At 40.8% G+C, this 26,328-nt stretch overlaps 1 protein-coding gene across 3 annotated transcripts; it reads left to right on the forward strand.

Moving 5' to 3' along the window:
* The first annotated feature begins 227 nt into the window (after nt 1-227).
* MRS2 (magnesium transporter MRS2) lies at nt 228-25,209 on the forward strand. 3 transcript variants are annotated; one of them, XM_070747366.1, is made up of 11 exons: nt 228-671; nt 8,522-8,628; nt 10,668-10,704; nt 10,946-11,058; nt 12,722-12,895; nt 15,841-15,971; nt 16,888-17,004; nt 19,709-19,861; nt 22,634-22,751; nt 23,318-23,431; nt 24,553-25,209. In XM_070747366.1, the coding sequence occupies exons 1-11, from the start codon at nt 455-457 to the stop codon at nt 24,661-24,663; spliced, it is 1,392 nt and encodes a 463-aa protein (XP_070603467.1). In that variant the 5' UTR covers nt 228-454; the 3' UTR covers nt 24,664-25,209. The 3 variants fall into 3 exon arrangements, with proteins under 3 accessions (XP_070603467.1, XP_070603468.1, XP_070603469.1); XM_070747367.1 differs by having other exon boundaries at nt 386-671; nt 8,555-8,628; XM_070747368.1 differs by lacking the exon at nt 228-671 and adding an exon at nt 7,971-8,151 and having other exon boundaries at nt 8,555-8,628.
* The last annotated feature ends 1,119 nt before the right edge of the window (nt 25,210-26,328 follow it).

A 26,328-nucleotide genomic window follows, 5' to 3' on the forward strand; every position in this document is an offset into this window, starting at 1 on the left:
TAATATTTATAAATAAAATATAAATAAAAATATTTTATTTATTTAAAAATTTAAAAAAAACTTTTAATAAAAAAAAGAAATGTTGAGATACCCAGTTTGGGTAGGTTAATAATTAGCAATCGGCAAGTCCACGGGGAGGGGGACCTTTTTTCTTTTTTCCGTTTATTCTTAACGCGTCCCACCACCACCCCAAAAAATTATTCCGCTCAGCCTTAAATGACGATGTATTCAACATCCGGCCGTGCCTCAACTTTTATTTACATGCTCAAAGCGCTGCGTTTATCTCGCGTTTGCGGTATTCCCGGTTTCTCATTGTCTCCAGCCGCCGCAGGCCGAAGCGGACGGGCTCCTCCTCCGGAGTGGAGCGGAGCTGCAACTCCGCCCCGTCTACGTCGGTCGGTGGCGGAAGCTGCGCGTTTTGGAGGCGCAAAAGGCCTCGGAGCGGGCGGCAGCCATGGAATGCGTCCGCCTTTTGAGGCACCGGCTGCGGCCTGGCGTGCACTGTTTCTTTGGCAGGCGGCTTTGCTGCAGCTGCAGCCGCCGCCGCTACGGTCCGTTCCTGGGAGGGAGCTCGTGGGGCTTGCCAAACGCCGCGGGTGGGGCGCCGCTGGGGTGCGGATCCGAAAAATGCCGGCGGCGCAGAAGTGGCGGACAGACCTTACTTTACGCATGTAAGTCGCGCGCCCGCGGGCGTCATTGTGTTCGTCTGCGCGGCCTTTGTGGGAATAAATCACAACGGGTTTATTGGCCAGAGGAGAGGCACAGTGGCCCGGCCTAGGTCCTGTACACTCCAGCAGAAATCTCTGCACCCGGGTAGGAATAACGATTTGAACCGTTGGAGATCCTCAAAGTGGTACAAAGTTCCCCAGCGAGGATTTAAAAAAAAAAAAAAAGTTCTACAACTTTGAACGTAAGAAGAGCCATGCTGAATCAGGCCGAAGCCCATGGAGTCCAGCATTCTGTGTCACACAAGTGGCCCACCAATTGTCCATGGGGATCTTGAGTAGAAAGAGAAGGCAAAACCCTCCCTTTCCCTTGACCCCCAATACATTTATTTATTATTGATTTATTGATTTTGTCCAATACACAATGAGGGTTTTAGTGGGTATACACATAGTAAAATACATGTTGAAGGTTATAGAGGAGATATCTAAGAAAGAATAGAAGAGAAGTTATAGGAATAGAACATATCAATGAAATAATAGAAGAAGAGATATACGGTAGGAATAGAAGAAAGGTATAGGAGATATAGGAGAGCAATAGGACAGGGGACGGAAGGCACTCTAGTGCAGAGGTCCCCAACCTTTTTTGCACCAGGGACCGGCTTTAAGCTAGACCAGTTTTCCATGGCCCGGTGGGGGGGGGGGGGGGGAGCTAGCTGTCAGCGGCGCCGTAAAAGGGGCGATCAAGAGAGGAATGGGTGAATGAATGGACGGTGGGAAGGAAGGAAAGAGGGAAGGGACAGGAACAGAAGAAGGGTGCAAAGGAAGCAAGGAAAGGTGTGAAAGGGGAGAGTAAGAGAGGAAGGAGTGAAAGAAGGGAATGAGGGAGGAAAGAAGGGAGGAAGGAAAAGGAAAGCAAGAAATGGAGGGAGGAAAGGAAGGAAGGAAAGAAAGAAAGAAGGGGGAAGGGACAGGAACAGAGGAAGGAAGCAAGGAAACTTATGAAAGGGGAGAGTAAGGGAAGAAGGTAGGAAGGAGAAAGAAAAGAAGAAATAGAGGAAGGGAAGGTAAAAGAGAGAAAGAAAAAGCAAGAAAGAAAGCAAGAAAGAGAAAGAAAGAAAGAAAGGCAACTTCAAAGAAAGGCTCACTGAGCATCTCTCACTCTCTCTCTCTTTCTATCCCTCTTTCTTTCTTTCTCTTCCTTTCTCTCTCTCCTCTTCCTTTATCTCCTCTCTCTCTCCCTCTCTCTTTCTCTCCCCCCTCTCTCCCCTTTCCCTCTCTCTTTCTCTCTCTCCCTCTCTTGCTATCTCTCCCCCCTTTCCCTCTCTCTTTCTCTCTCTCCCTCTCTTGCTATCTCTCCCCCCTCTCCCTCTCTCTTTCTCCCTCTCCCTCTCTTTCTCTCTCTCTCCCCCTCTTTCTCTCTCTTCTTCTCACTTTCTCTCTCTTGTTTTATTTCTGTCTCTTTTGCTTTCTCTCTCTCTCACTCTTTCTTGTTTTCTTTCTCACACTCTTTCTCTCTCTTGTTCTCTCTCTTGCTATCCCTTTCTCCCCCCTTTCTCTCACTCTCTCTTTCTCACTTTCTCTCTATCTTGCTGTCTGTTGCTATCACTCACTCTCGTTCTCCGTTCTTCTCAGCGGTGACGCGCGCACGCCCTGCCCGCCTCACCTTTGCGAGAGCACTTTCGCCCCGGGCTCTCAGCAAGGGGGTTTGCAGGAGAGGTGGGGCCGGCGAAGGTGATATTCAATGTCGGGGGCGCACAGGCAGTTGCACGCGCTCCCTATCTCCCTGCTAGCCCACTCGGAATATTCAAAATAAGAAAAGCCTTCGCCGGCAAAGGTTTTTCTTATTTTGAATACTCTGAGTGGGCTAGCAGGGAGATAGGGAGCGCGTGCAACCGCCCGTGCGCCCCCGACATTGAAGACCTCCGCTGAGAAAAGCCTTTGCCGGCATTTCCTCTCGGCGTCAAGGAGGCGCAGCGGCGGGCGGAGAGAGGGAAGGGGGGGCAGCGGCGTCCCTCCTGGACTTGGCGGGCCGCCCGACCCTCCCCACCTCCTGCAAACGCGGCGGGCGGCGGGGGGAGAGCGAGGAGCCGGTTCCGGCGGGGCGCGGGGCTTGGCTGGCTGGCAGGGGGAGCGCCGCTGGTGGTGCGGAAAGGCCAAGGGGGCCCTGGCGCCGCGGACCGGCTGAAAACCCCCAACGGCCCGGTGCCGGTCCACGGACCGGCGGTTGGGGATCTCTGCTCTAGTGCACTTGTACTCGCCTCTTGCTGACCTCTTAGGAATCTGGATTGGTCAACCGTGGATAATCCAAGGGTAAAGTGTTGGGGGTTTGGGGATGACACTGGAGTCCAGTAATGAGTTCCATGCTTCCACAACTCGGTTACTGAAGTCATATTTTTTACAGTCAAGTTTGGAGCGGTTAATATTAAGTTTAAATCTGTTGTGTGCTCTTGTGTTGTTGTGGTGGAGCTGAAGTAGTCGCCGACAGGCAGGACATTGCAGCATATGATCTTGTGGGCAATACTTAGATCTTGTTTAAGGCGTCTTAATTCTGGTACTCAAGAGAATCCTGCCTGCCTCAAGCAGCATAGAGGTGGCACATGGACATCCGTTTCAATAACCACCGATACACTTGGCATCCATGAATCTGTCTAATCCTGCCTTGAAGCTATCAGGGCTGACAGCTGTCACGACCTCTTCTGGAAGTGAATTCCATAAACCGACGACCCTCTGGGTGAAGAAATATTTCCCTTTATTTGTCCTTACTTTCTTACCTAAGAGCTTTAGGGAGTGCCCCCTGGTCCTAGTATTGTGTAATAGGGAAAATAATTTTTCTCTATCCACCTTTTCTATCCCATGCATGATTTTATACACTTCGATCAAGTCACCCCTTAAACGCCGTCCTTCAAGGCTGAGGAGAGCAAGGCATTGCAACCTGGTTTCATAAGGGAGGTGCTCTTCATTCCCTTCATACTTGTTGCCCTTTTTTGCACCTTTTCCAGTTCCATTATATCCTTAAGGTGAGGTGACCAGAACTGTACACAGTACTCCAATAAATTGCATCTTTGAGGCGTTGGATTCCCCCACACACAGAGAGAGAGAGAGAGATTTACCAACCCTGAAACTTCCTTCTACTCAGGAAAAAGAAAAGGTTTACTGAGTATTGTACAGGTAGTGTTCAATTTAAAACCACAATTGAACCAAAAATGTATGTTGTTAAGTGATACATTTGTTAAGCGAGTTTTGCCCCATTTTACAACCTTTCTTTGCCAGGTTTGTTAAGTGAATCACTGAAGGTGATCAGTTAGTAACCTGGTTGTGAAGTGAATCTGGCTTCTCTGTTGACTTTGCTTGCCAAAAGGTTGTTTGTTTGTTTGTTTGTTTGTTTGTTTGTTTGTTTGTTTGTTTGTTTGTTTGGATTTATATGCCGCCCAACTCCGGAAGGACTCTGGACGATTCACATCCAAATACAAATAAAATGCACTGTTCAAAAAAATAAAGGGAACACTTAAACAACACAATATAACTCCAAGTGAATCAAACTTCTGTGAAATCAAACTGTCCACGTAGGAAGCAACACTGATTGACAATCAGTTTCACATGCTGTTGTGCACATTCAACTTTGTACAGAACAAAGTATTCAATGAGCATATTTCATTCATTCAGATCTAGGATGTGTTATTTGAGTGTTTCCTTTATTTTTTTGAGCAGTATATAACATAAAAACTCCTAAAAACAGTTTGAAACAGTCTAAAACCAACAGTCAAGCAATTAAAATAGTTAAGAAAAACCATGCATACTCCAGGCCTGCCGGAAAAGCCAGGTCTATATGGCTTTTCAAAGGCCAGTAGGGTGGGGATAGTCCGGATCTCAGGAGATAGCTGGTTCCAAAGAGCCAGAGCAGGCACAGAGAAGGCCCTCCCCAGTGGGCCCACCAGCTGACACTGTTTAGCTGACAGGACCTGGAGAAGACTGACCCTGTGGGCCCTGATCGGTTGCTGGGAAGTATGAGTAGGAGCTGGTCTCGAATATAGTGATCATATGACCTTGAGACATAGCAATAGTCATAAATAGGAACCAGTTGTCAGGCATCTGAATTTTGATAAGGTGATCATGGGACTGCTACAAAGGTTGTAACTGAAAAACTCAGTTCCGTTATAACTTTGAATGGTCACTAAATGAATTATTGTAAACTGCAGTGCGTATTTTGAGCAGCTGAATGGATTGTCAGTCCTTTCAGATTTAGAGTTTGGATCAATTTGAGTCCCTAATAGTTCTTGAGTGATGGTGTGGCATAATGTGATGAATGAAACTTAAACAATGGGGGTTTTCAACCATTGCTAAGCTAAGTATGTTGAAAGTATACAACAGTTCATTTAGTGACCAAAGTTGCAATGGCAGTGAAAAAAGACCTATGACCATTTTTTCAGTTATGATCATTGAAGCATCCCCGTGGTCATGTGATTGAAATTTGGATGCTTTGGAACTGCTTCATTTATAACAGTTGCAGTGTCTCAAGGTCATGTGATCTTCTTTTACAACCTTCTGATAAGCAAAGTCTCCGGAGAGGGGGGTCATACAAATCCAATAAATAAAGTCAATGGGCAAACCAAATTCACTTAACAACTGTCTTACTAACTTATCAACTGAGTGATTTACTTAACTGATTCAAGAAAGATCGTAAAATGGGGCAAAACTCTTAACAAAAGTCTCAACCACAAAAGTGTTGGGCTCAATTGTGGTCATATGTCAAGGACTACCTGTACGTATTTGGCTTAATTTATAATGTAATGATAAACATTTTCCTGGTTGCAAAGTGTGGGCTGATATGGAGCTAATCCCAAGTACATCTGCAACTAATATCTGGATGATTTTTATTAATGAGAACAGAAAGCACCAGGAACAGCTTGTTTTAACTTGACACATGAAGTGGCCTTCAAGTCTCATAATTCAAGCTCTTCCAATTATTATTTTTTAACTACCTAAGGAAATTCCATTGAGTGTGCATCATTTTCAAGATATGTCCAGTGCCTTTTTTTTTTTTTTTTTTTGCAATGTTGTTATTGGCCCTGGAGGAGGCATGGAAGATAAAGAAACTTGTGTTTTTCCATTGCAGAGTTCATAACAGCCTGGATACAGAAAAACCAAAAAGATCATTTCTACCTAATGCTGCTATTCTACTCAGAATCTAACAAGAAAATGCATGTTGTATGTGTATCCAGCTGTTTCGAACTGAGACGTTTCGGATTAATTGTGTCTTATATACTTTATGTGAAAGTACTTCTTTGGAATGCCTTTCTTATCCTGTCTAAATATTTTCCAAGAGATATATTGGATTGTCTTTTTTCACTTGTTGTGAGCCGCCCCGAGTTTTCGGAGAGGGGCGGCATACAAATCCAAATAATAAATAAATAATAAAAATAAATATTGTTATTTTACTTTTAGTACCAGTCATATTTTGAGCATGCAGAACAAATTGTGTAATTTTTAGGAATTTATGATACTCCTATAATATAACTACAACCCATTTGCTTTACAAAACCAAATAAATTAAGCAAGAATGGATGGTTACCAACAACATTCAAAGTAAATAGTTAAACATCCCAATAGAAGAGATTAGATGTTACTCTGGGTCTATGAAGATTCTCAGTCAAACCAGTTGTGGTTATCCTAAAAGTGTTTTACACTCTATTCAGACCTCAATTACCTCCTGAAAAAACACCTTTTGGATGTTACTCAGGCTTGAACTGTGGGTGCCATGGTGCTCTCTGAGTTTGGTAATGTACAGATGATGGTATGTAGTTGTGTAATGAATCATTTGCAAGCAAACAGCTAAACTCAGAGAGCCATGTATTGTTCTAATGTTAATTTAAAAGTCAGGTTGAATCCCTTAGCACATAAATATTACTGTAATAACATACTAAATTTATATACCACCTGCTTCCCAGCAACTCTAGATAGTTTACGGTTAAAAACATATAAGAACAAAAATCAACACACAAAAACAACACAAAGCAAAAGAACAATGACAAAGAAAACAAATCAAGAGAGGTATACAAAAAAATTGATGACAGAGACATTAATCAGCCTAGCCAAAGACCTGGGCAAAGAGCCAGGTCTTTGGTGGTCTTTGAAATAACAGTAGAGAGCCATTTGGGGTGGAATTTCATTCCAGAGTGCAAGTGCTACTACAGAAATGTTTCCAGAATCTAGACAGATGGCATTGTTTAATCGGTGGAATGCAGAGTGCCCCAATCCTAACAGATCAAGCAAGCTGTACAAAACCAGTGGGATATTCTATAACTCGCACTGTTTCTTTACTTCTTTACTTCCGATTAAGTCCAGAGAACTTAGAACTAAGGAGAAATTTCCTGACAGTTAGAACAATTGATCAGTGGAACAGCTTTGCCTCTAGAAGTTGTGAATGCTCCAACACTGGACGTTTTTGAGAAGATGTTGGACAACCATTTGTCTGAAGTAATGTAGGGTTTCCTGCCTAAGCAGGGGGTTGGACTAGAAGACCTCCAAGGTCCCTTCCAACTCTGTTGTTTGTTCTTGTTGTTATTATTTAAATGCAACCAAATGGAGGCTCTAATTTGACCTTAAAATGAGTATCAGGATAAAAGGTGGCAAGCAAAATACCATTTCTCTCTTCCTCCCTTCTGAGATGACATTTTGAATTAAAATTGCCACCACAGGCTGAATATTACTGCAAACATTTTTCAGCATGCTATATCATCAAAATAATCCATGTTGTACAGAAAATGCAAATGAAAAAGAGCCCAATTGTAGCTAGCCAGAGGCCAATCATGTCTTTTTGGGAACAGAAGGGGCTCAGTTCCCATCATCTCATTGCTAACCGAAGACCGAAACAGGTTTGAGTCATGGACATAATTTAGCGTCCCACACCCCAAATACACACCTTGTTTCGGCATTATCTTAAGAAAAACTAACATGTAAAATCTGGAGTTTATCAGACATTACCTTGGAAAGAAGGAAGTGTTTACAGTGATTAGAACAGGACAGTAGAGTCAAGATTCAGATTGAACACACCAGTTCATTTTAATGCTGACTTAAGGATGAGTAAACTCTTCAGCTTTTAATGCAGAAAGACCTATCATCCATGTTCAGTAGAAATTATGTGTCTGTATATAAATTATTACGATTTCTCAAAGCATTCCTTTGGCTTAAAGCATTACAAATTTGCTGTAATATCGGGAGCTCATTTTCTTAACTTTGTCTCAATCTCTGGACAGTTTGAGGGCAATTTTGAAGATGAATACCTTGAAGAGAATGAGATTTTTGCACTCTCGAATTAATTTGTTTATTTATTGGATTTATATGCCGCCCCTCTCCGAGGACAATTATTTCTTGTCTTCCGCTGTCTCCTGGAAGAATTCATTAGAAATCACCAAACTTTTGCTTTCTGAGAGCATCTTAATCTACTTTGTCAACAAGACCTTTGGAAGTTTTGATCACTAATAGATTTGTAAGTTAAAGTGCTAATACTATACAATTGCTGATTGTGCCAAAAATAGATTATCTGTATTCTGTGACATAGCCTGCCTGGGTTTGGGGAGCTAAGTAGGGTGGGTCTGGTTAGTGCTTGGATGGGAGATATTCAGGGATTATCATGGATGTAGCCTAAAGTTAGAATTTGAACAACATCTAAGAAGACCAAGTCCACCACTTCTATCTTGTTGCCAATAAAACTAGTGTACTTTATTCCTCTTGTCTATAAGGAATTGAGCTGGGGGAAGATTACATTTTATTCTCTGACATTTTTCCCCAAGGTGGATGGTATTTATTGCTGAAAAACTGTCCTGCTGATTCTTCAAGTAGCTACTCATTATTATTAGTGTTTCTCCTCTGCTTCTCTCTATTCACTTTAGATGCTCCTTCTCAGCACTACAATACAGAGGTGGCTCAGGCTACTTTAGCCAGTGTGGCACCAGTGTTTTCAGTGGTAAGTATTCCTCTGCAAGACCATGATGTAGAAAGCCCAGATGAAGGACGACTTACGCTATATAGAGGCAGGGTGGGGGATGCTGTAGGAATAGAGATGGAAAGTGACCGATGAAATGCAGGGTTCGTTTACAACATTGGGTTGCAGGCAGGATAGAAAAAGAAAATATTGCAAAAGTTGGAAGGGCTAAAATAATAAATCTGGCATTGGGGCAGAGAGGAGAAAGTATGTGCCTGTATTTATCAATTGTCAATAAATGAATTAAGAGACAGATCTAAACACAATTTATTTCCTAGTCATGAAATTTGGGGTAATCTCTGCTGGCTACGGATAATGGGAGCTGAAGTCCAATCCCTTGAGTAGTTTCATTTTTAGAATTAAATATCAGGCCGAAGTCATCATTTTGCGTTAGAGGCTTTGGCCTGCCACAAGTAGAATAGTACTGTAGGAATTGGGGATGGGGTGGTTGCATGAGAGGGAAAAATTCTAGCCACAACAAATTGTGGCTAGTATATGTGAGACGCCCCAAGTCCTCGGAGAGGGGCAGCATACAAATCCAATTAATAAATAAATAATAAATAAATTATTCCCAGAGATTCAAGGTCATCCTTTGTTCAGCACCGGCCAGAAGTACAGGAGAGGATCGTAGACATTGAGAGAATCGGGGTGGTTCATGTGATGAACTTTTGGGTGTGGGGACGAGTGGTAGATAACTGTAGGAAAAGTTAGTATTGGGTTGATTACAGTTCATAACCAACATGGCTCTGTTAATAAATTAGAACTTGATAGAAGGCCAAGGTTTGGACTCTGGTTTATTTCTCGGATGCTAATTGGAACGCTGGCACTAAGCTGCAATAAAACTTTCACACAATTGACTTATTCTCATACTGTTAACCATTATGCTAGTTTTGGTTTGGACGTCTTAGTTTATAAAATAATGTCCACATTTACCATTCTAACCCATAGCAGAAAACTGTATTTTTCAAACATTCTTCATTACATGAATTGTAAAATTCATTTTATTTATTCATTTTACAATTATTGCTCTATTTCTGAATACAGTGGTACCTCGGTTCTCAAACGCCTCGGTTTTCATACATTTCGGATTTCAAACAAAATTTTCTGCAAAAATTTGCTTTGGTATCCAAACAAAAATTCGGATACTAACAGAAAATTTTGTTTACTATCCGAAATGTAAGATCTGAGGGGACGAGGTCAGAGGGAATGGGAGTCAGAATCCCGACACACCCCTCCTGGCCGCCCTCTTAACAGCCTCCCAGTCTCTACCTTGTAACTGCTCCAAGCTGCAGGAAGGGTAGGGCTGGCTGCAATACCGGCAGCTTCGGGGGGCTCCTTTCCTCAGCGGTTCAGTTCAGTACCTCCAGGCAGCTGCACCAACTTTTTCCTTCCCGGCGGTGGCGGCTCCGGCGGCTTCCCTACGAGGAGGAGCAGCGTCAGGAACGTCATGTGATGAAGGTAAGCCGCCGGAGCCGTCGCTGCCGGGAAGGAAAAAGTTGGTGCAGCTGCCTGGAGGTACCGAACTGAACCGCTGAGGAAAGGAGCCCCCCAAAACTGCCGGTATTGCAGCCAGCCCTACCCTTCCTGCAGCTTGGAGCAGTTACAAGGTAGAGACTAGGAGGCTGTTAAGAGGGCGGCCAGGAGGGGCGTGTCGGGATTCCGACTCCCATTCCCTCTCACCCCGTCCCCTCAGATCCTTATCCCATAGGAAATAGAGGAAATACTGTAGATTTAATTGGTTCCCAGCAAGTCAATGGGCTGGGAACCAATTAAATCCATTTCCATTATTTCCTATGGGATAAATTAATTCGGTTCTCAACCAAATCGGTTCTCAACCACACTTCTGGAACGGATTGTGGTCGAGAACCGAGGTACCACTGTATATAAAATTAAATAGAAATCTATCTTAATTATATGTGATACTTATGAATAGTGGAAATACTACCCATATTAGATAGGTCAAATTTTATTTAATTTCAGAAAGTGCTATTGTTTAAAAATTTCCCGTTTCTTCCTTTTAGATGAAATTTGATAAAGAAGGCAATGTTACCTCCTATGGTATGTACAGTTATTTTTTACTTATAAATTCAAGAATAATATTTTATAGCCATGTTAAAAATTTTAAATAGATAATTGCAGCATTAATAGTTTTTGGCAGTTTATCATCAATTGTTAATACTTTCTGTTAAACTTCAGATGATTATTGTATTTGTTGAAGTGAATACTTTGAGAAATTATCTGCTTGTCTCAAGTGGTCTACATTTTCATTTCATATTTCTCTACTTTCTTTTTGGGGCAGAAAGAAAGAAAACAGAATTATTTCAAGAACTAAGCCTTCAAGCACGAGATCTACGGTTTCAACATCAAGTAAATATAACACCCAGGAACAACAAAATTATTATGAGAATGGAGGTAAGAAAAATATATGAAAACAGCTTTTAGTTATTTGGAAAACTTCTGAAATTTTTACGCATGGCAAATAGAAGTAACGTATTTATTTTCCTTTATATTTACTGATAAGTAAAACATTGCTTACTTGTGTTTGTGTGTTTATGTTTATTAGATTTGTATGCCACCCCTCTCCGTAGACTCGGGGCGGCTCACAACACAATAAAAACAGTTTATAACAAATCTAATAATTTACAATTTAAGATATTTTAAAAACCCCATTATTAAACAGACATACATACAAGCATACCATACATAAATTGTATAGGCCCAGGGGAGATATTTCAGTTCCCCCATGCCTGACGACAAAGGTGGGTTTTAAGGAGTTTACGAAAGGCAAGGAGGGTAGGGGCAGTTCTAATATCTGGGGGGAGCTGGTTCCAGAGAGTCGGGGCCGCCACAGAGAAGGCTCTTCCCCTGGGGCCCGCCAACCGACATTGTTTAGTTGATGGGACCCGGAAAAGGCCCATTCTGTGGGACCTAATCGGTCGCTGGGATTCGTGCGGCAGGAGGCGGTCTCGGAGATATTCTGGTCCAATGCCATGAAGGGCTTTAAAGGTCATAACCAACACTTTGAATTGTGACTGGAAATTGATCGGCAACCAATGCAGACTGCTGAGTGTTGGAGTAACATGGGCATACCTAGGGAAGCCCATGACTGCTCTCGCAGCTGCATTCTGCACGATCTTCCTTCTCCCCAAAGTCTTCCAAAACACCTTGCATATAATCAGTAACAGGAGTTTTTGCCTTTTAGTTTGTGCAGTGCAAGTGTTTAAGAAAAGATTGGATTGGGACTGGGGTAGGCAAAGTTGGCTCTTCCATGACATGTGGACTTCAACTCCCAGAATTCCTGAGCTAGCATGATTAGCTCAGGAATTCTGGGAGCTGAAGTCCACAAGTCATAGAAGATCCAACTTTGCCTACCCCTGGATTGGGAGATGAGATGAGATGAAGCAAACTCAGGAGCCAATTCTTAAAGTTGAATTGTACCACTTAAAATGGCAAAACGTGATGGGAGAGGAAGAGCGCAGTAGAGATGAGCCGATAGATCGTTTCAAAGAAACTGAGGCTCATAATTTTATTTTATCAAGGAGCCTGGTAGAAAATCTTGAGACAGTCTTTTTTTGCTTAATCTACTTCAGAGAGTATGTGATGGGGAGAACTCCGGAGGGGGGGAGATGGAATCGGTACAATAAAAAATAGTAACTAAAGTTGAATGAGCAAAACTCACAAAAAGTAGAAACAAAATAAAAATAGGAGATAGCTTGAAGTTCAGGACCGTGGCAATAAAGAAAAAAACACACAAGTCATATAAAGCACCACCACTGAAACAGCCCAGAATGACACCTATTTGCTTTGGAGGAAACCCTTTCGAAATCTGGGGAGTCTGAGTAATCAATCACACATAGCCGAGAACAACCTAAGTCTGCGGAGAGGGGCGACATACAAATCTAATAAATTATTATTATTATTATTTATTATTATTATTATTATTATTATTATTATTATTATTATTATTTATTATATGTTAGACAAGTCTGTTCGGGAATGTAGTTAGACAGTATTAGTGTAACAACTGAAGAAAGTATTGAGTGTTGGCTAATTCTCTTCTCTTGATTTTTTTTAGTTTTTGAAGGCCGTGGTCACACCAGAGTATCTTCTAATCCTAGACTATCGCAATACAAACCTGGAAAAATGGCTGTTCCAAGAACTGGCATCTCAGCTAGCTGGAGAAGGTCAACTAGTTACATATTCTTTGCCTTTTGAATTCAGAGCTATAGAAGCCATGCTGCAGTATTGGGTGAGCATGCTTATGCTGTGCAGAGAGTGATTGTTGCGACCTTTCCCAGCTGGAGCCTCTCTAGACATGGTAAACTCCAAATTCCCAAGAGATCCGAGACTTTTAAGTCCAACATATATGGAGTACATTGAGTTGAGAACATTATAATCAGTGAAGGGCCGCTCTTCTTACCTGTTATCGGAGCTCCTTCAGAGGCCATGGCAGGCGCGTGCACACCCAACAGTTGCAAACGCGCCCATCAGCGCAAGATTCGGCTTCTGTGCAAAATTTCAGCTATTTTTGCCTATATTTTTGCTTCCGCGCATGCGCAGAAGCAACAAATTGGCGAAAATAGCCCAAATCTCACTCTCTCTCGTGTCCTCGCATGAGATTTGGCTGGCTGCTCATGCGCAGAAGCCAAATCTCACGCTGATGGGCGTGTGTGCAACCGATGGGTGTGACGCGCCTGCGTCGAGGGGGTGCATCGGGGGAATGCAGCTGCGCACACATCCGGGATTTTCCTACCGGAGCTGTGTACCTGGAAGCATCGGCTGCTACCCGTCAGTGATTATAATCATTTGTTTACATTAAAGTTTTTTGTTTTTATTACCATACATCATCTCATTTCTCATTTCATTCTTTTACAAAATCTTTACAAATATATTCTGTATTTATCTTATTGCTTTATTAGTTCAAGTTTGCTTTTTCGCCATCTTTCTATTTCATACAGTCCTGCCTTCTTTCTTCCCTTTCCTCTTTCTAAACCTACTTCTCCCTCTCTCCTTCTCTTTCCTACTTCTCTCCCTACCTTCTCTCCTAACTCTCTTCTCTCTTGTCTTTCCTCCTCTCTCTTTCTTCTAACTCCTCTCATCATTTGTTGAAGGAGGCAGATAAATATAGATGGTCCTTGACTTACGACCACAAAACCCCCCAAAGTTTCCATTGCTAAGTGAGACAGTTAAGTGAATTTTGCCCCATTTTTTGACCTTTCTATACACAATTGTTAAATGAATCACTGCAGTTGCTTAAGTTAGGAACACGATTTGTATGCCGCCCCGAGTCTTCGGAGAGGGACGACATACAAATCTAATAAATATGATATATATAAAGTGAATCTGGCTTCCCCATTGATTCGGCTTGTCAGAAAGTTATAAAAAGTGATCACACAAGCAACCATCATACAAGTCAGTTGCTAAGCATCCAAATTTTGATTTTGTGATCACAGGGATGCTGCAATGATCTTAAGTGTGAAAAACAGTTGTCAGTCACTTTTTTCAGCACTGTCATATTTTCAAATGGTCACTAAATGAATAGTTATAACTTGAGGACTACTTGTATGAGATGCTAAAAGGCAGTCCTTTTCTATAAGTTACTTCAAATGGCCATCCTTATTCTTCTTTGTGTGTGTGTATGAGCCACCATGGTGCAGTGGTTACCATGCAGTACTGTAGGCTACTCCTGCTGATTGCCAGTTGCCTGCAATTTGTCAGTTCAGATCTCACCAGCTCAAGGTTGACTCAGCCTTCCGTCCTTCCGAGGTAGGTAAAATGAGGACCCAGATTGTTGCGGCTAATATGTTGGCTCTATAAACACCTTAGAAAGGGCTGTAACAAAGCACTGTAAAGCGGTATGTAAGTCTAAGCGCTATTGCTATTGCTATTGCTACTTAAAATTGTGTTTCTGAGCTAGTTTCATGAAAACATCTGTAATTAATGTAAAGAAATACACTATACACACACTGCTCAAAAAAATAAATAAAGGGAACACTCAGATAACACATCCTAGATCTGAATGAATGAAATATTATGTTCTGTACAAAGTTGAATGTGCACAACAGCATGTGAAATTGATTGTCAATCAGTGATGCTTCCTAAGTGGGCAGTTTGATTTCACAGAAGTTTGATTTATTTGGAGTTATATTGTGTTCCCCCTTGCATTCCTGGACATAAGCTGTTTCAACTCCTACCCTCAAAAAGTCGCTATAGAGCACTGCACACCAAGACAACTAGACACAAGAATAGTTTTTCCTCAAACGCCATCACTCCGCTAAACAAATAATTCCATCAACACTGTCTATACCAGTGTTTCCCAAGCTTGGCAACTTGAAGATATTTGGACTTCAAGTCCCAGAATTCTCCAGCCAGCAAATGCTGGCTGGGGAATTCTGGAAGTTGAAGTCCAAATATCTTCGAGTTGCCAAGGTTGGGGAAACACTGATCTATACTACTATTATTACTAGTTTTTTCTCATAATTCCTAGCACCCATTTCCTCTCACTAATGACTGTATGACTCTAACTTGTAGCTTGTATCCTTAAGATTTTTATTAATATTGATTGTTTCCTGATTGCTTATTTAATCCCTGTGACAGTCATTAAGTGTTGTATCTCATGATTCTTGACAAATGTATATTTTCTTTTATGTAGACTGAGAACATATGCACCAAAGACAAATTTCTTGTGTGTGCAATCACACTTGACCGATAAAGAATCTATTCTAAATTGTGATTTCCCTGCAAGGAAAGTGAAAAGGGCTGACTGAGTCTTCGGAGAGGGGTGGCATACAAATTAATTAATTAATTAATTAATTAATATAAACAAATTAATGAATGAATGAATGAAGATATTCTAGATTTTTTTTAAAATCCCTTATTTTATGCAGTGTAAATTTGATATATACCACAGTTATTACATACATATCCAATACAATGTCATAATAACATTAAACATTATTTAAATCAGTAGTAATGAGGAATAATAAAAGACCTCACCCTGCATCACCATATAATGATAAGGTTGGTATAGGTTTATTTCTAGTGGAAGGGTATTCTGCATATATTTCCGCTTGCATTGACAACTTTTGTTATGAATTCAAGATTATGTGTCTGTTTTGCTGGACTCAAGGACTTTTTAGAAGGCATTCTAAAAGAATTATTTTAATTCTTATGAAGGATCATGTTGTTATCTAGATCGGCTACCTGAATGGCAAATTTAGCCATCTGCAGCCTCAGATTCTTGAAACTCTGAATGCTTTAGTGGATCCTAAGCTTTTGTCCCTGGATAGGAGTAAAGTCCATATCTTACTGCAAAATGGAAAAAGGTAAGCAACTCTACCTTCACTCTCTTCAATTACCTTGTTTTTGTAAGTTGCAGTAAGCCAGTTTCTTGAATTATATAACAACTACACTACTTATTACAACAAATTGCTTAAATCAAATATTAGGCAGGGGGTAAAAGCACTGCAGATTGTTATCTTGAATGCTGAATTGATTTGTTCAGTTCTACTTGATGCAGTTAATATCTTTTTTGATTTAACAGTTTGACATCCCATGGTTGTGGGAATAAGACAGTGTAAATTATTACTGAAACAGATGAGTTGTTTGAGCTTAGTCTAAAAATAAACTACCCAAATTTCTGTTTTAATTTTTATATTACTAATCTATAAGCATGACCAAGAGAAATGTTTTGCTGCCTTTAAAAACTAAAAATTAACAATAGCAGACAATCAGATAATAGTCATTTTTAAAATTAAATAGAGCAATTTGATTAAGTGCTGCATTAATGTAATTTTAAAAATATTAATCTAATAGTTGTATAGCTATCGTAGCTATTATCGCATAGCCTTTTCTGTTACATTAGAGAGGTGACCAGATTCTTACAAATCCCAACTGACCTATAAAGACAAAGATAAAGTAGCAATTTCATTACCTATTAAATGAAATATATTTTTGTATCTGTTAAACCAGGTGACATATTCTTATTTCAATGGCTTCATATAACACGAAGCTGCTGTAAATGTTTATGGATAGTGAACATTTCTTTAAGCATAAATGATCCACATTATTGCTCAGCTGTGAAGAGATTTCAAGAATGACTTGTACTTTGGATTTTGACTTGACCCAGAAATAAGTCTTAACAGCAGGCTCATGTGTACAAACAGATCTTCAGAGAAATATTTGTTAATTTGAGAAATATGGCATGTTTTGCTATAGGTTTCTTACGCTTTTATTTTTCAGTTTGTCCGAATTAGAAACTGACCTTAAAGTTTTCAAAGAGGTGATATTGGAAATCCTAGATGACAAAGAAGTCATGGAAGAACTATGTCTGACTAAATGGACAGATCCAGAAGTATTGTAAGTATGTTGTTTTGGATGGTCCATATTTCATTTCAAACATTTGATCAAGTTTCCAAATACCTTATTTTCCACTGCACAAACAACTGCAGATTAAACGCTGTTTTATCAGAAACCAATTGACAATTGCCTGACAATTACTTTGCTACTATTTAATGACTTGTGACCTTGAAAATAATGTGGTTTCTGTAAAATATGAAGGCTGACAAATGCATTTCATTGGGCTCGTCAAAATCTGTTTGATTAACTATAGTACTTAGCAATAGAATTCTGTCACATGGTGTATTAGGTTTGGTTGCATTATTTTAAAAAAACATTTAACTGATTTTCTTGAGTACAAATGGAATATTAAAAAAACGTAAGACCCTGAATACCATTCAGATAATTCATCCCAGACTCTGTAATTAAAAAGGCTGAATGCTGTAAAACTAGCAAGTCATAAAACAAAAAAGGTTCAAGAAAAATGAAGTAAAAAATTAAAAGATGAGAAAATATAAGGGCAATAAAATCAAATAATATAGTAGTGACAAATACTCAACCTTTCGTAACTCTAATAGACATCCATATATCTTACAGTTGCAAAACTGCAATAAATAAAAATGAAAGGTCCAGCAATTAATGAAAGTATAAAATAATATTAACCAGAATATAGCCAAATTAAGATGGAATCAAAGTCAGATTAGTTTTAAAGGATAGGAGCCAACTGGAGATGCACCTGAAGCCATTCGAAAGAACTGATGCAGCTTCAGAAAAGCAGTTCTGTTGAGTTTTGCCCCCCACAGTTTGCTAAAGTAAGAGAACTGCTAATAAATTCTCCCAATGAGATCAAAATGGCTGGGCCACTTCCATTGGGAAAAAATGAGATCCAGCAGATAACCCGCAACTGAGGAAACCTCTAGGGCATTGATGGCTAACCTTTTTCTTGCATGCTGAAATTATGTCCCGTCCGTCCGTCCCCCCCCCGAGCTCCCCTGCGCATTTTTGTGTGACCACCGCACTCCCCCATAAATGAGCACATGACTACCCCCCTCCCCATTTTGGGCCTAGCAGGCCTTCCTGCAGCCTCCTGGGATCAAAAATGGGCTGCGGTAGGGACACTGCACCCCTCCATACCCTGTTTTTGGCCGAGCAAGCCTCCCTACAGCGTTCTGGGATCAAAAACAGGCTGCGCGGGGGCACCACACACATCCTGCACTCTTCCTGTGCATGTGCATACGACCTCCCCTTCTCCCCGTGTATATGCATGCCTTATACATGTGCCCTGTTTGCGGCAGATACCTGAAAATCAGCTGGCCAGCAGGAGGCACGTACAAGCACGATGGAGCTGAGCTGGGCAACGGCTCACATGCCCTCCGAGAGAACTCTGTGTGCCATCTGTAGTACACGTGCTGTAGATTCGCCATCATGGTTCTAGGGCTGGGAGGTTAATTCCAGGACTTTAAACCCTGCACCAAGAAGCCTGTTAGAAACCAGTGCAGAGCCAACAGTACTGGTGTAACAAGCTCCCACCAATGAATATCAGTGAGGACATGAATTGCTGTGCTCAGGATGAGCTGCAGACTTCAAACAAACTTCAAAGGTAGTCCCATGCAGAACGAGTTGTAGAAGTCTAAGTCGGGTTGATAAGGATATGAGTCATTGTAACAAAACATAATGCTTTTATTGCCATTAAAACCACCATTTTCATATAAAAACCAGAGTTTTACAGAAAAATCCTGGGTGTTTTACCATCCATTAAAAATTATCATTCACATCAATTTGTTCAAAACACATAAATGGAATAAATACAACAAATGCTTCTTCCTTTTTGTATTTATCCCTGATTTGTAAGCCGTCCTGAGTCTATGGAGAAGGGCAGCCTAGAAATCGAAATAATAAATAAAATAATAAATAAATAAATACTTGGAAAATGTGTTCAAGCCATAAAGCTATATTCATTTTACACATTCTTCTCCATCATCTCATAGGGTATTTTCAACCTTTTCTTAATATCCTCTTTTATTTGAGCTGTACAATAGGAGATAATCATTCGTACATAACAGGATTTTCTCAATATCAAAGTAAGAAAGAAGTCGGAGTTTTGTTTTGCCTGATTAGCTACTTTCTCACCACTACACAGGATATTAGATTTATTCCAATGTAGTACTGTTATCCATAATGTTTACCACATAATTGTACCATTTCAATGCTTCTTATTAAAGATATGTTGATCCATTTGTTTTCTGAGTAAAGATAATGTATAATCCTTAAAAAGGCCCACGGTAAATTTGATTACAGGCCTGTATTCCACATGGATTATTGATAAGGCCAGTTTGAAAATGCCACTTTAAAAATATTTTGACATATAAAACCCACAGAATATGATCCGTTGGGTAAACAAGTTAATCAGGAGTTTGTTAGATTTTGCTACAATAAATCTGTAGTGTTTCATTGCCTGGATAGAAAAATATTTTTTCTGCCATAAGTGGAAGCCTCAATTTGAATATGCTTAGAGGCAGATGAATGACAGTGTTGCAGATCCAATGTATGATTCATCCTAATTGCAAAATATTCTAAATATTACATTCACAGTAGATGTCATTCAAGTGACAGTGATTTTAAACAGTTAAAAAGCACTAAATAGAATGTGAATTTTCATTTACTATTTTATTGCCTTGTACTATCTCAATGGCTTTGCAATGGGTCTTATGGTTATTGTTCACAGTGAAGCAAGTCTGTCTGGAATTGACCATGTGGAGGAGATGGAACTGCTATTGGAAAATTACTACAGGCAGGCAGAAAATCTTATGAATGAAACCCGGGAACTTAAAATACTGATTGATGATTCTGAAAGTATTATCTTTATCAACCTAGGCAGGTTAGTTGTGTGGAACAATTTAACATATACTATTTAAAACTCATTTGATATTTCAATTAAAAATAGTTTTGTTTATAAAGCTTTATCTCAGATGAAATGAATAAATTCATTTTGCACTTCCGTAAATTATTTGGTTATTTTAATAAATTATATTGCTATGCACATTTCATTGTTAGTGCTAACTTAACAAAGCCTGTTTTGGTTTTCATGAATTAACTTTTTGATTTAAACTGATGGTTCTAGAGATAGACTGGTGGATTTCTGTCAGTAATGAAATCCACCTAATTGTAAGCTATTCTGGCTACTTCAACTAACCTTTGTAACTGTAGAAAACTTTGTAAGCAAGTTAACCAGCATGTATGTCAGTTTGTCATTAACATTGTGCCCATCTGCCATTTTTGTACGTGTTCAAAAAAGTCAGCATCCAAATTTCCACAAAGTTAGGCTTGTGTTAGTCAGGTCTTCACATATACAGTATCTTTAATTAGTTGCATAGCCGTTCCATTAATTCAGTGGCATTGAAGGAATGGTAGTTATGGCTGAGCCTCACATCCAGCCTTACACCTATTGCATGTGATCACCCCTGTGATCACATGATCACAATTTGGGTGCCTGGCAACCTACTTACATTTTTAACTACAGGCTATGCCACCCACCCTCCATCTCTGCCCTTTTGGATACTCTGCACTCTGGCCACTCCTGCCCCCTTCTCCATCTTCTTTCTCTTGCCACAAAGTGCTTGCTGTGGCAGCTGCTGACCTTTTTGTAGGCCTCTCGGGTTTCAGGGGAGTGTCAGGGAGGAACAACGGCTTTTTGGCTAGACTCACCTCTTCAGCAGAGGTGAAGGTCAGCTGGAGACAACAGGGACAGCGGGGTGGCCAAAAGGGCAAGCTAGGGCCTTCTGGGACAGTGTTTTTCAAATCTAGCAAAGATGTATGGACTGAGGACTTCTGGGAGTTGAAGTCTTAAAGGTGCGAAGCTTGAAAAACTCTGTTCTAGAGCCTTCTGCCGCACGAATCCCACAGAGGGATCCCACAGAGTTGGTCTCCTCCAGGTCCCGTCAACTAAACAATGTCGTTTGGCAGGACCCAGAGGAAGAGCCTTCTCTGTGGCGGCTCCGATCCTCTGGAATCAGCTCCCTCCAGAGATTAAAACTGCCCCCACCCTCCTTGCCTTTCGTAAACGCCTTAAAACCCATCTCTGTCGTCAGGCGTGGGGGAACTGAAACATCTCCCCCTGCCTATGTAGTTCTTTGTGTATGATATGCTTTTGTTCTATATATTTTGAGGTTTCTTGTTTTTTAGACGTTTTAAATGTATTATTGTTATTTTAGATTCTAACTATTAGATTTGTCGTTATATATTGTCTTTATCATTGCTGTAAGCCGCCCTGAGTCTACGGAGAGGGGTGGCATACAAATCTAATAAATAATAATAAATAATAACAGTAGCATGAAATAGCATGGTATCCTTGGTGGGTTCCTACCGATGCGGTCCTGATTTTTTTCTGGTGTCTCCTGAGGAGGAGATTCTCAGCTATGCTTCAGATGAAGAATAAAGGTTGGCATTAAGACGAGGGAGGGCAGGAGGGCTCCTTCTGACACTGAGACACCGGGGGGGGGGGATCACCAAAAATTGCATCATCAGTGGGTTCCTACAGATGTGAGACTCTGGACCACACTGGTAGGAACCCACCACTGGATGGTATCATAGGTTGGGCTAAAGCAGTGTTTTTCAACCAGTGTGCCGCAGCACACTAGTGTGCCGTGAGACATGGGCAGGTGTGCCGTGGGGAAATTAAACATGGGTCCTCAAACTACGGCCCATAGAGGCCATTTATCCGGCCCGCCGCCAGCCGCCTCCATCCGAACATAAACATTCCCCTCACAATCCCTCCAGCTATTAGCGACAGGAAGAGGGGAGGCACAGGGAACGCTCACTGACCAATCACTTTCTAGGATTCATCCCAACCACTAGCGATGAACCAATAGCAGGCCGCCTCTCATCCACACCCAGGAGGTCCCCGCTTGGGCTGTCGCACACTTGTCATTGTGTGGCCGCGGCGAGTAGTTGAAGCTGCTACTCTTTCCCATGGTCCCGATTTCTAATCCTGGTCAGGACTGGAGGTAAATGTTATTTTGGTTAGTGGTGTGCCCCAGGATTTTGTAAATGTAAAAAAGGTGCCATGGCTCAAAAAAGGTTGAAAATCACTGGGCTAAAGTATGTACAGTTGGGGGGGGGGGGGGGGGGAGTATTTAGTCAGACACCAATTGTGCAAGTTCTCCCACTGAAAAATATGAGAGAGGCCTGTAATTGACATCATAGGTAGACCTCAACCATGAGAGACAACATGAGAAAACACATCCAGGAAATCACATTGTCTGATTTTTAACGAATTTCTTTGCAAATTATGGTGGAAAATAAGTATTTGGTCACCTACAAACAAGCAAGATTTCTGGCTCTCATAGACCTGTAACCTCTTCTTTAATTTGGAAATAAATTCATTAAAAATCAGACAATGTGATTTTCTGGATGTATTTTCTCATGGTCTTGCACAATTGGTGTCTGACTAAATACTCCCCCCCCCCCACTGTAACTGATGGTGGCTAGTGGTGTTTTTTTTTAAAAAAAAAAACTGGCTATAGACTGGATTGCTACTCCTAGAAGCAAGTAAGAAAGAGCATCTTCTCTAAACTTGTTTGCATCTATAAAGCAAATATTAACGTCCACATTGAATCCTTCAATTTAGCAGAGTTATATTTTATCTTTTTAGCCACCGTAACGTTATGATGAGATTGAACTTGCAGCTGACGATGGGTACTTTTTCAATCTCGCTTTTTGGATTGATAGGAGTAGCCTTTGGTATGAATTTGGAATCGTCATTTGAAGAGGTGAGAAACAATACTGAAAACAACATTGCTAGATATTTTAGTAAAATATTCCAGTGAAGCCAAAAAGGCTGCTTTTAATTGCATTGACTGGTTATTAGAACTTGACAATAGAATAATCATGAGAGCATTGTTTCAGACTATTTATTCTCAAGTATTTTTTTCTTTATGAGATGAATAGCAGCCATACTTGTTTTAGTCAGGTTACATCAAAAGGCTGCCAATTCAACTTGGTGAAAGCTGCACTAGTGATCGTAACCATATCTGAACAAAAGCTGTCTTCTTTAGCCAATCCTCTTTAAAGGGCAGAAAAAGTTTCTGCAAGGTCCAGTGGAGTAAATGAAGAAAAAAGAGTAAGCTTAAATCCCTTGTCTTTGTTTAATAAACCCCAATGGGGAGAAAAGGATCCATTTTATGTTCACTTTCCATGTCATTCCTATGGGACTGATGTTTAATTGCTACTTCTGGGTAAATAAATATGATATCCTCAGTTAAGGGTCACTTTAAAAATTGCAGCTAATGAATGGTCTGAGGTGGGAATTACTCATTGTATGCTCTTACCATCATAGAACCATGGAATGTTTTGGCTGGTGACAGGAATTATGTTCCTAGGCAGTGGCTTAATTTGGCGGCGCCTGCTTACATTTCTTGGACGGCATCTTGAACCATCAATGTTTCCACCAGTAAGTATGCTTTCACTATTACTACATCAAGCTACCTCATTCCTCCCCAACATTTTAGCTTAATTCTCATATACAGGTAGATCGGGACTAAAGCCGTCAACAAAACTCTGTTTGAATCATGAGTATCGTATAATATTTTTCTAATATTTGATCAGATTCTGCATTCTGAGATTATAGAGGACAATTGTAATCTGATTTTTTTTGTGTTGGCCTGGGAAGAGAACCATTCTCCTGTATCTGTTGTATGTAAAAGGCTTAATTTGCCATGTAACTTGCTGGAGAATTTGATTTTTAAGTACATGAGATCCAATTTTTGTAATGGCTAAGATATTGGATTAGTGCCAAGGAGACCCAGATTCAAATCCACCTTTAGCATAAAAGCCTATTGGGTGATTTTGGCCTGGTCACTCTCTGTCACAGGCAGGGATGAAAATAATAATAATAATTTATTAGATTTGTATGCCGCCCCACTCCGAAGACTCGGGGCGGCTCACAACAACGATAAAAACAATATTATACTGGCACAAATCTAATATTAAAAAAACCTAAAAACCCTATCATAATTAAAAACCAAACAGCACATACATACCAAACATAAATTATAATAAGCCTGGGGGAAAGGTGTCTCAGTTCCCCCATGCCTGGCAGTATAGGTGGGTCTTAAGTAGTTTACGGAAGACAAGGAGGGTGGCAGCAGTTCTAATCTCCGGGGGGAGTTGATTCCAGAGGGCCAGGGCCACCACAGAGAAGGCTCTTCCCCTGGGGCCCGCCAGATGACATTGTTTAGTCGACGGGACCTGGAGAAGGTCAACTCTGTGGGACCTTATCGGCCGCTGGGATTCATGCGGTAGCAAGCGGTTCCGGAGGTACAGGGATGAAAATGCTCCCAGTTCGCTCGTCTTTGTCGGTCTTCAGAGAACTGGTCGTGAAGGGAGTGCGAGGCTCCACCCACACACTGCCATTTGGATTCGTTTATCCTCTGTGCATGCACAGAATGCTTTGCAAATGCACAGAGGGTTAAAGAACCCAAATGGCGGCATTCCTTTTGCTTACTTAAACACAACGCTAATTTCCCCACCAGTTTTCACAATCCTTAATTCTGTTATCTTTTCCTTCTTTAGATGCCGTCTTTATTGAAAAAAACACAGCCAGCCAATGGAAAAGTAGAGTTTAAGAATGTTTTCAAAACAGAATCTTTTGAGTCAAGCAGAAGTACAATGACCAGCCAATGACATGAATACTCTAGGATAACTTGAATTTGAGACTCCCATCCTGGATTTACTTTTTCCAAAAAAAAATCGTAGCAGCCTTTTACCATTTGACTGTGTTATATCCCAAAAATACAAAGTTAAAAATCTTCAGTTATGGAGAGAAGACTTCAGAGTTTTGAATACAACGATAGAAAATTTAAATCATGTAAATGTTAAAACCATCTCTTTTTTTCCTCTAACTGATGCCTTTTGTGGGGATTCTGATAAAATTTAACCTTTTGCCTATATAAGAAAACCGTGTGTACCCTAATAATAGCATCACACATATTCCTTCATAGGTATAGTTCATAAAAGGCAAACGTGTTATTTAAATTATTTCTAAAGAGTGAGATATATTTATGTAAAAATAGTGTTATCTCTGATAACGAATTCTTTTTTTGAAAATAATATACCATAATATTAATTTCATGTTCTAGAGTTTAGATTTGGTATTTTGTAAAGATACTGTTTTCATTGCTATGTTTTCAGTTATTGGATTATGAAAGGTAAAAAGCTTATTTTAATCGATTTTATATTCCTGTCATGATTACCAAAAATAGAGTTACTACTACTGTTTTAGGAGAAAGGTCCCCCTTTTTAAGGAGGCTTCGTTGATTTGTGGAGCCTCCTTATAAAGGAGCTCATGAGAGAAAAACTACTTCCTTGTAGAAGGTTACCAGGAGGCAGGAAGCCTCTGTCAGAAAACAGATTCACATTGCCTCACATCAGTTGGGCTCTTCTGCAAAAACTGAAAGTTAATTTGGGTGCTTACTGAGCACTGGAGCTGGGAGAAGAGCAGGCCAAGTCCTGCAAGCTCCTTGGGTCACAGGAAGGGAAGTGTAGGCCTGGGCTGCAATTTCCCTAGGCTGCAATTTCCCTGTGTGCCAATCACATCTACAGACCATCTTCAGGCTCCTTCGCATTGCTGAATAGCCACTTGGAAGCAGCCCAAGGCCTAGAGAAATTCCAAGGGACAGGCCTTGAAAATAGGCTTCTGTCTAGAGCAGTGGTTCTCAACTTGAGGGTCAGAACCCCTTTGGGGGTCGAACAGCCATTTCACTATGGGAAAAGACAAATTCCCCATGGTGTTAGGAACTAAAGTTTCTATTCTGGTGCCTTGGAACATATTTTTACAATCCGACCAATCAGGCGTTTACAGTGGGGGTGTCCCTCAGACCTTCCTGCCAATCAGCTTAAAACTCTGTTGGGAGAATTGGCGCTAGACTTATGGTTGGGGGACACAGCATTATTAAGGGGTTGCGGCATTATAAAGGTTGAGAACCCCTGACCTAGAGTAAGGGTGAACAATTAATTTTCCCAAAGGACCACATGAGAAATGGACACTTGTGGAGGGGTGCTGCCGAACCCATCACAGTCCCATCGCTACCACTTCCCTGACACCATTGCCACACTGACACCGTTTCCCCTATGTGGTTGTAAAATGCCCATGACTCGCCTGTAACTACTTGGGTGTGCCAATCACTTCTGCTGACCAGCATTAGGCTCCCTTGCATGGCTGAATAAGCCAGCTTGGAAACATTGTAATATCCTATGGTAATATTGAGGGGCAGGGATCAGAGCACCAAATGGCTCGGGGATGAGGGAGGCCCTGGTAGGCCTGTGGCAAGTGGCCTTGGGTTTATGTTA

This window comes from Erythrolamprus reginae, chromosome 3 (assembly GCF_031021105.1).
Source record: "Erythrolamprus reginae isolate rEryReg1 chromosome 3, rEryReg1.hap1, whole genome shotgun sequence".
NCBI lineage: Eukaryota > Metazoa > Chordata > Lepidosauria > Squamata > Dipsadidae > Erythrolamprus > Erythrolamprus reginae.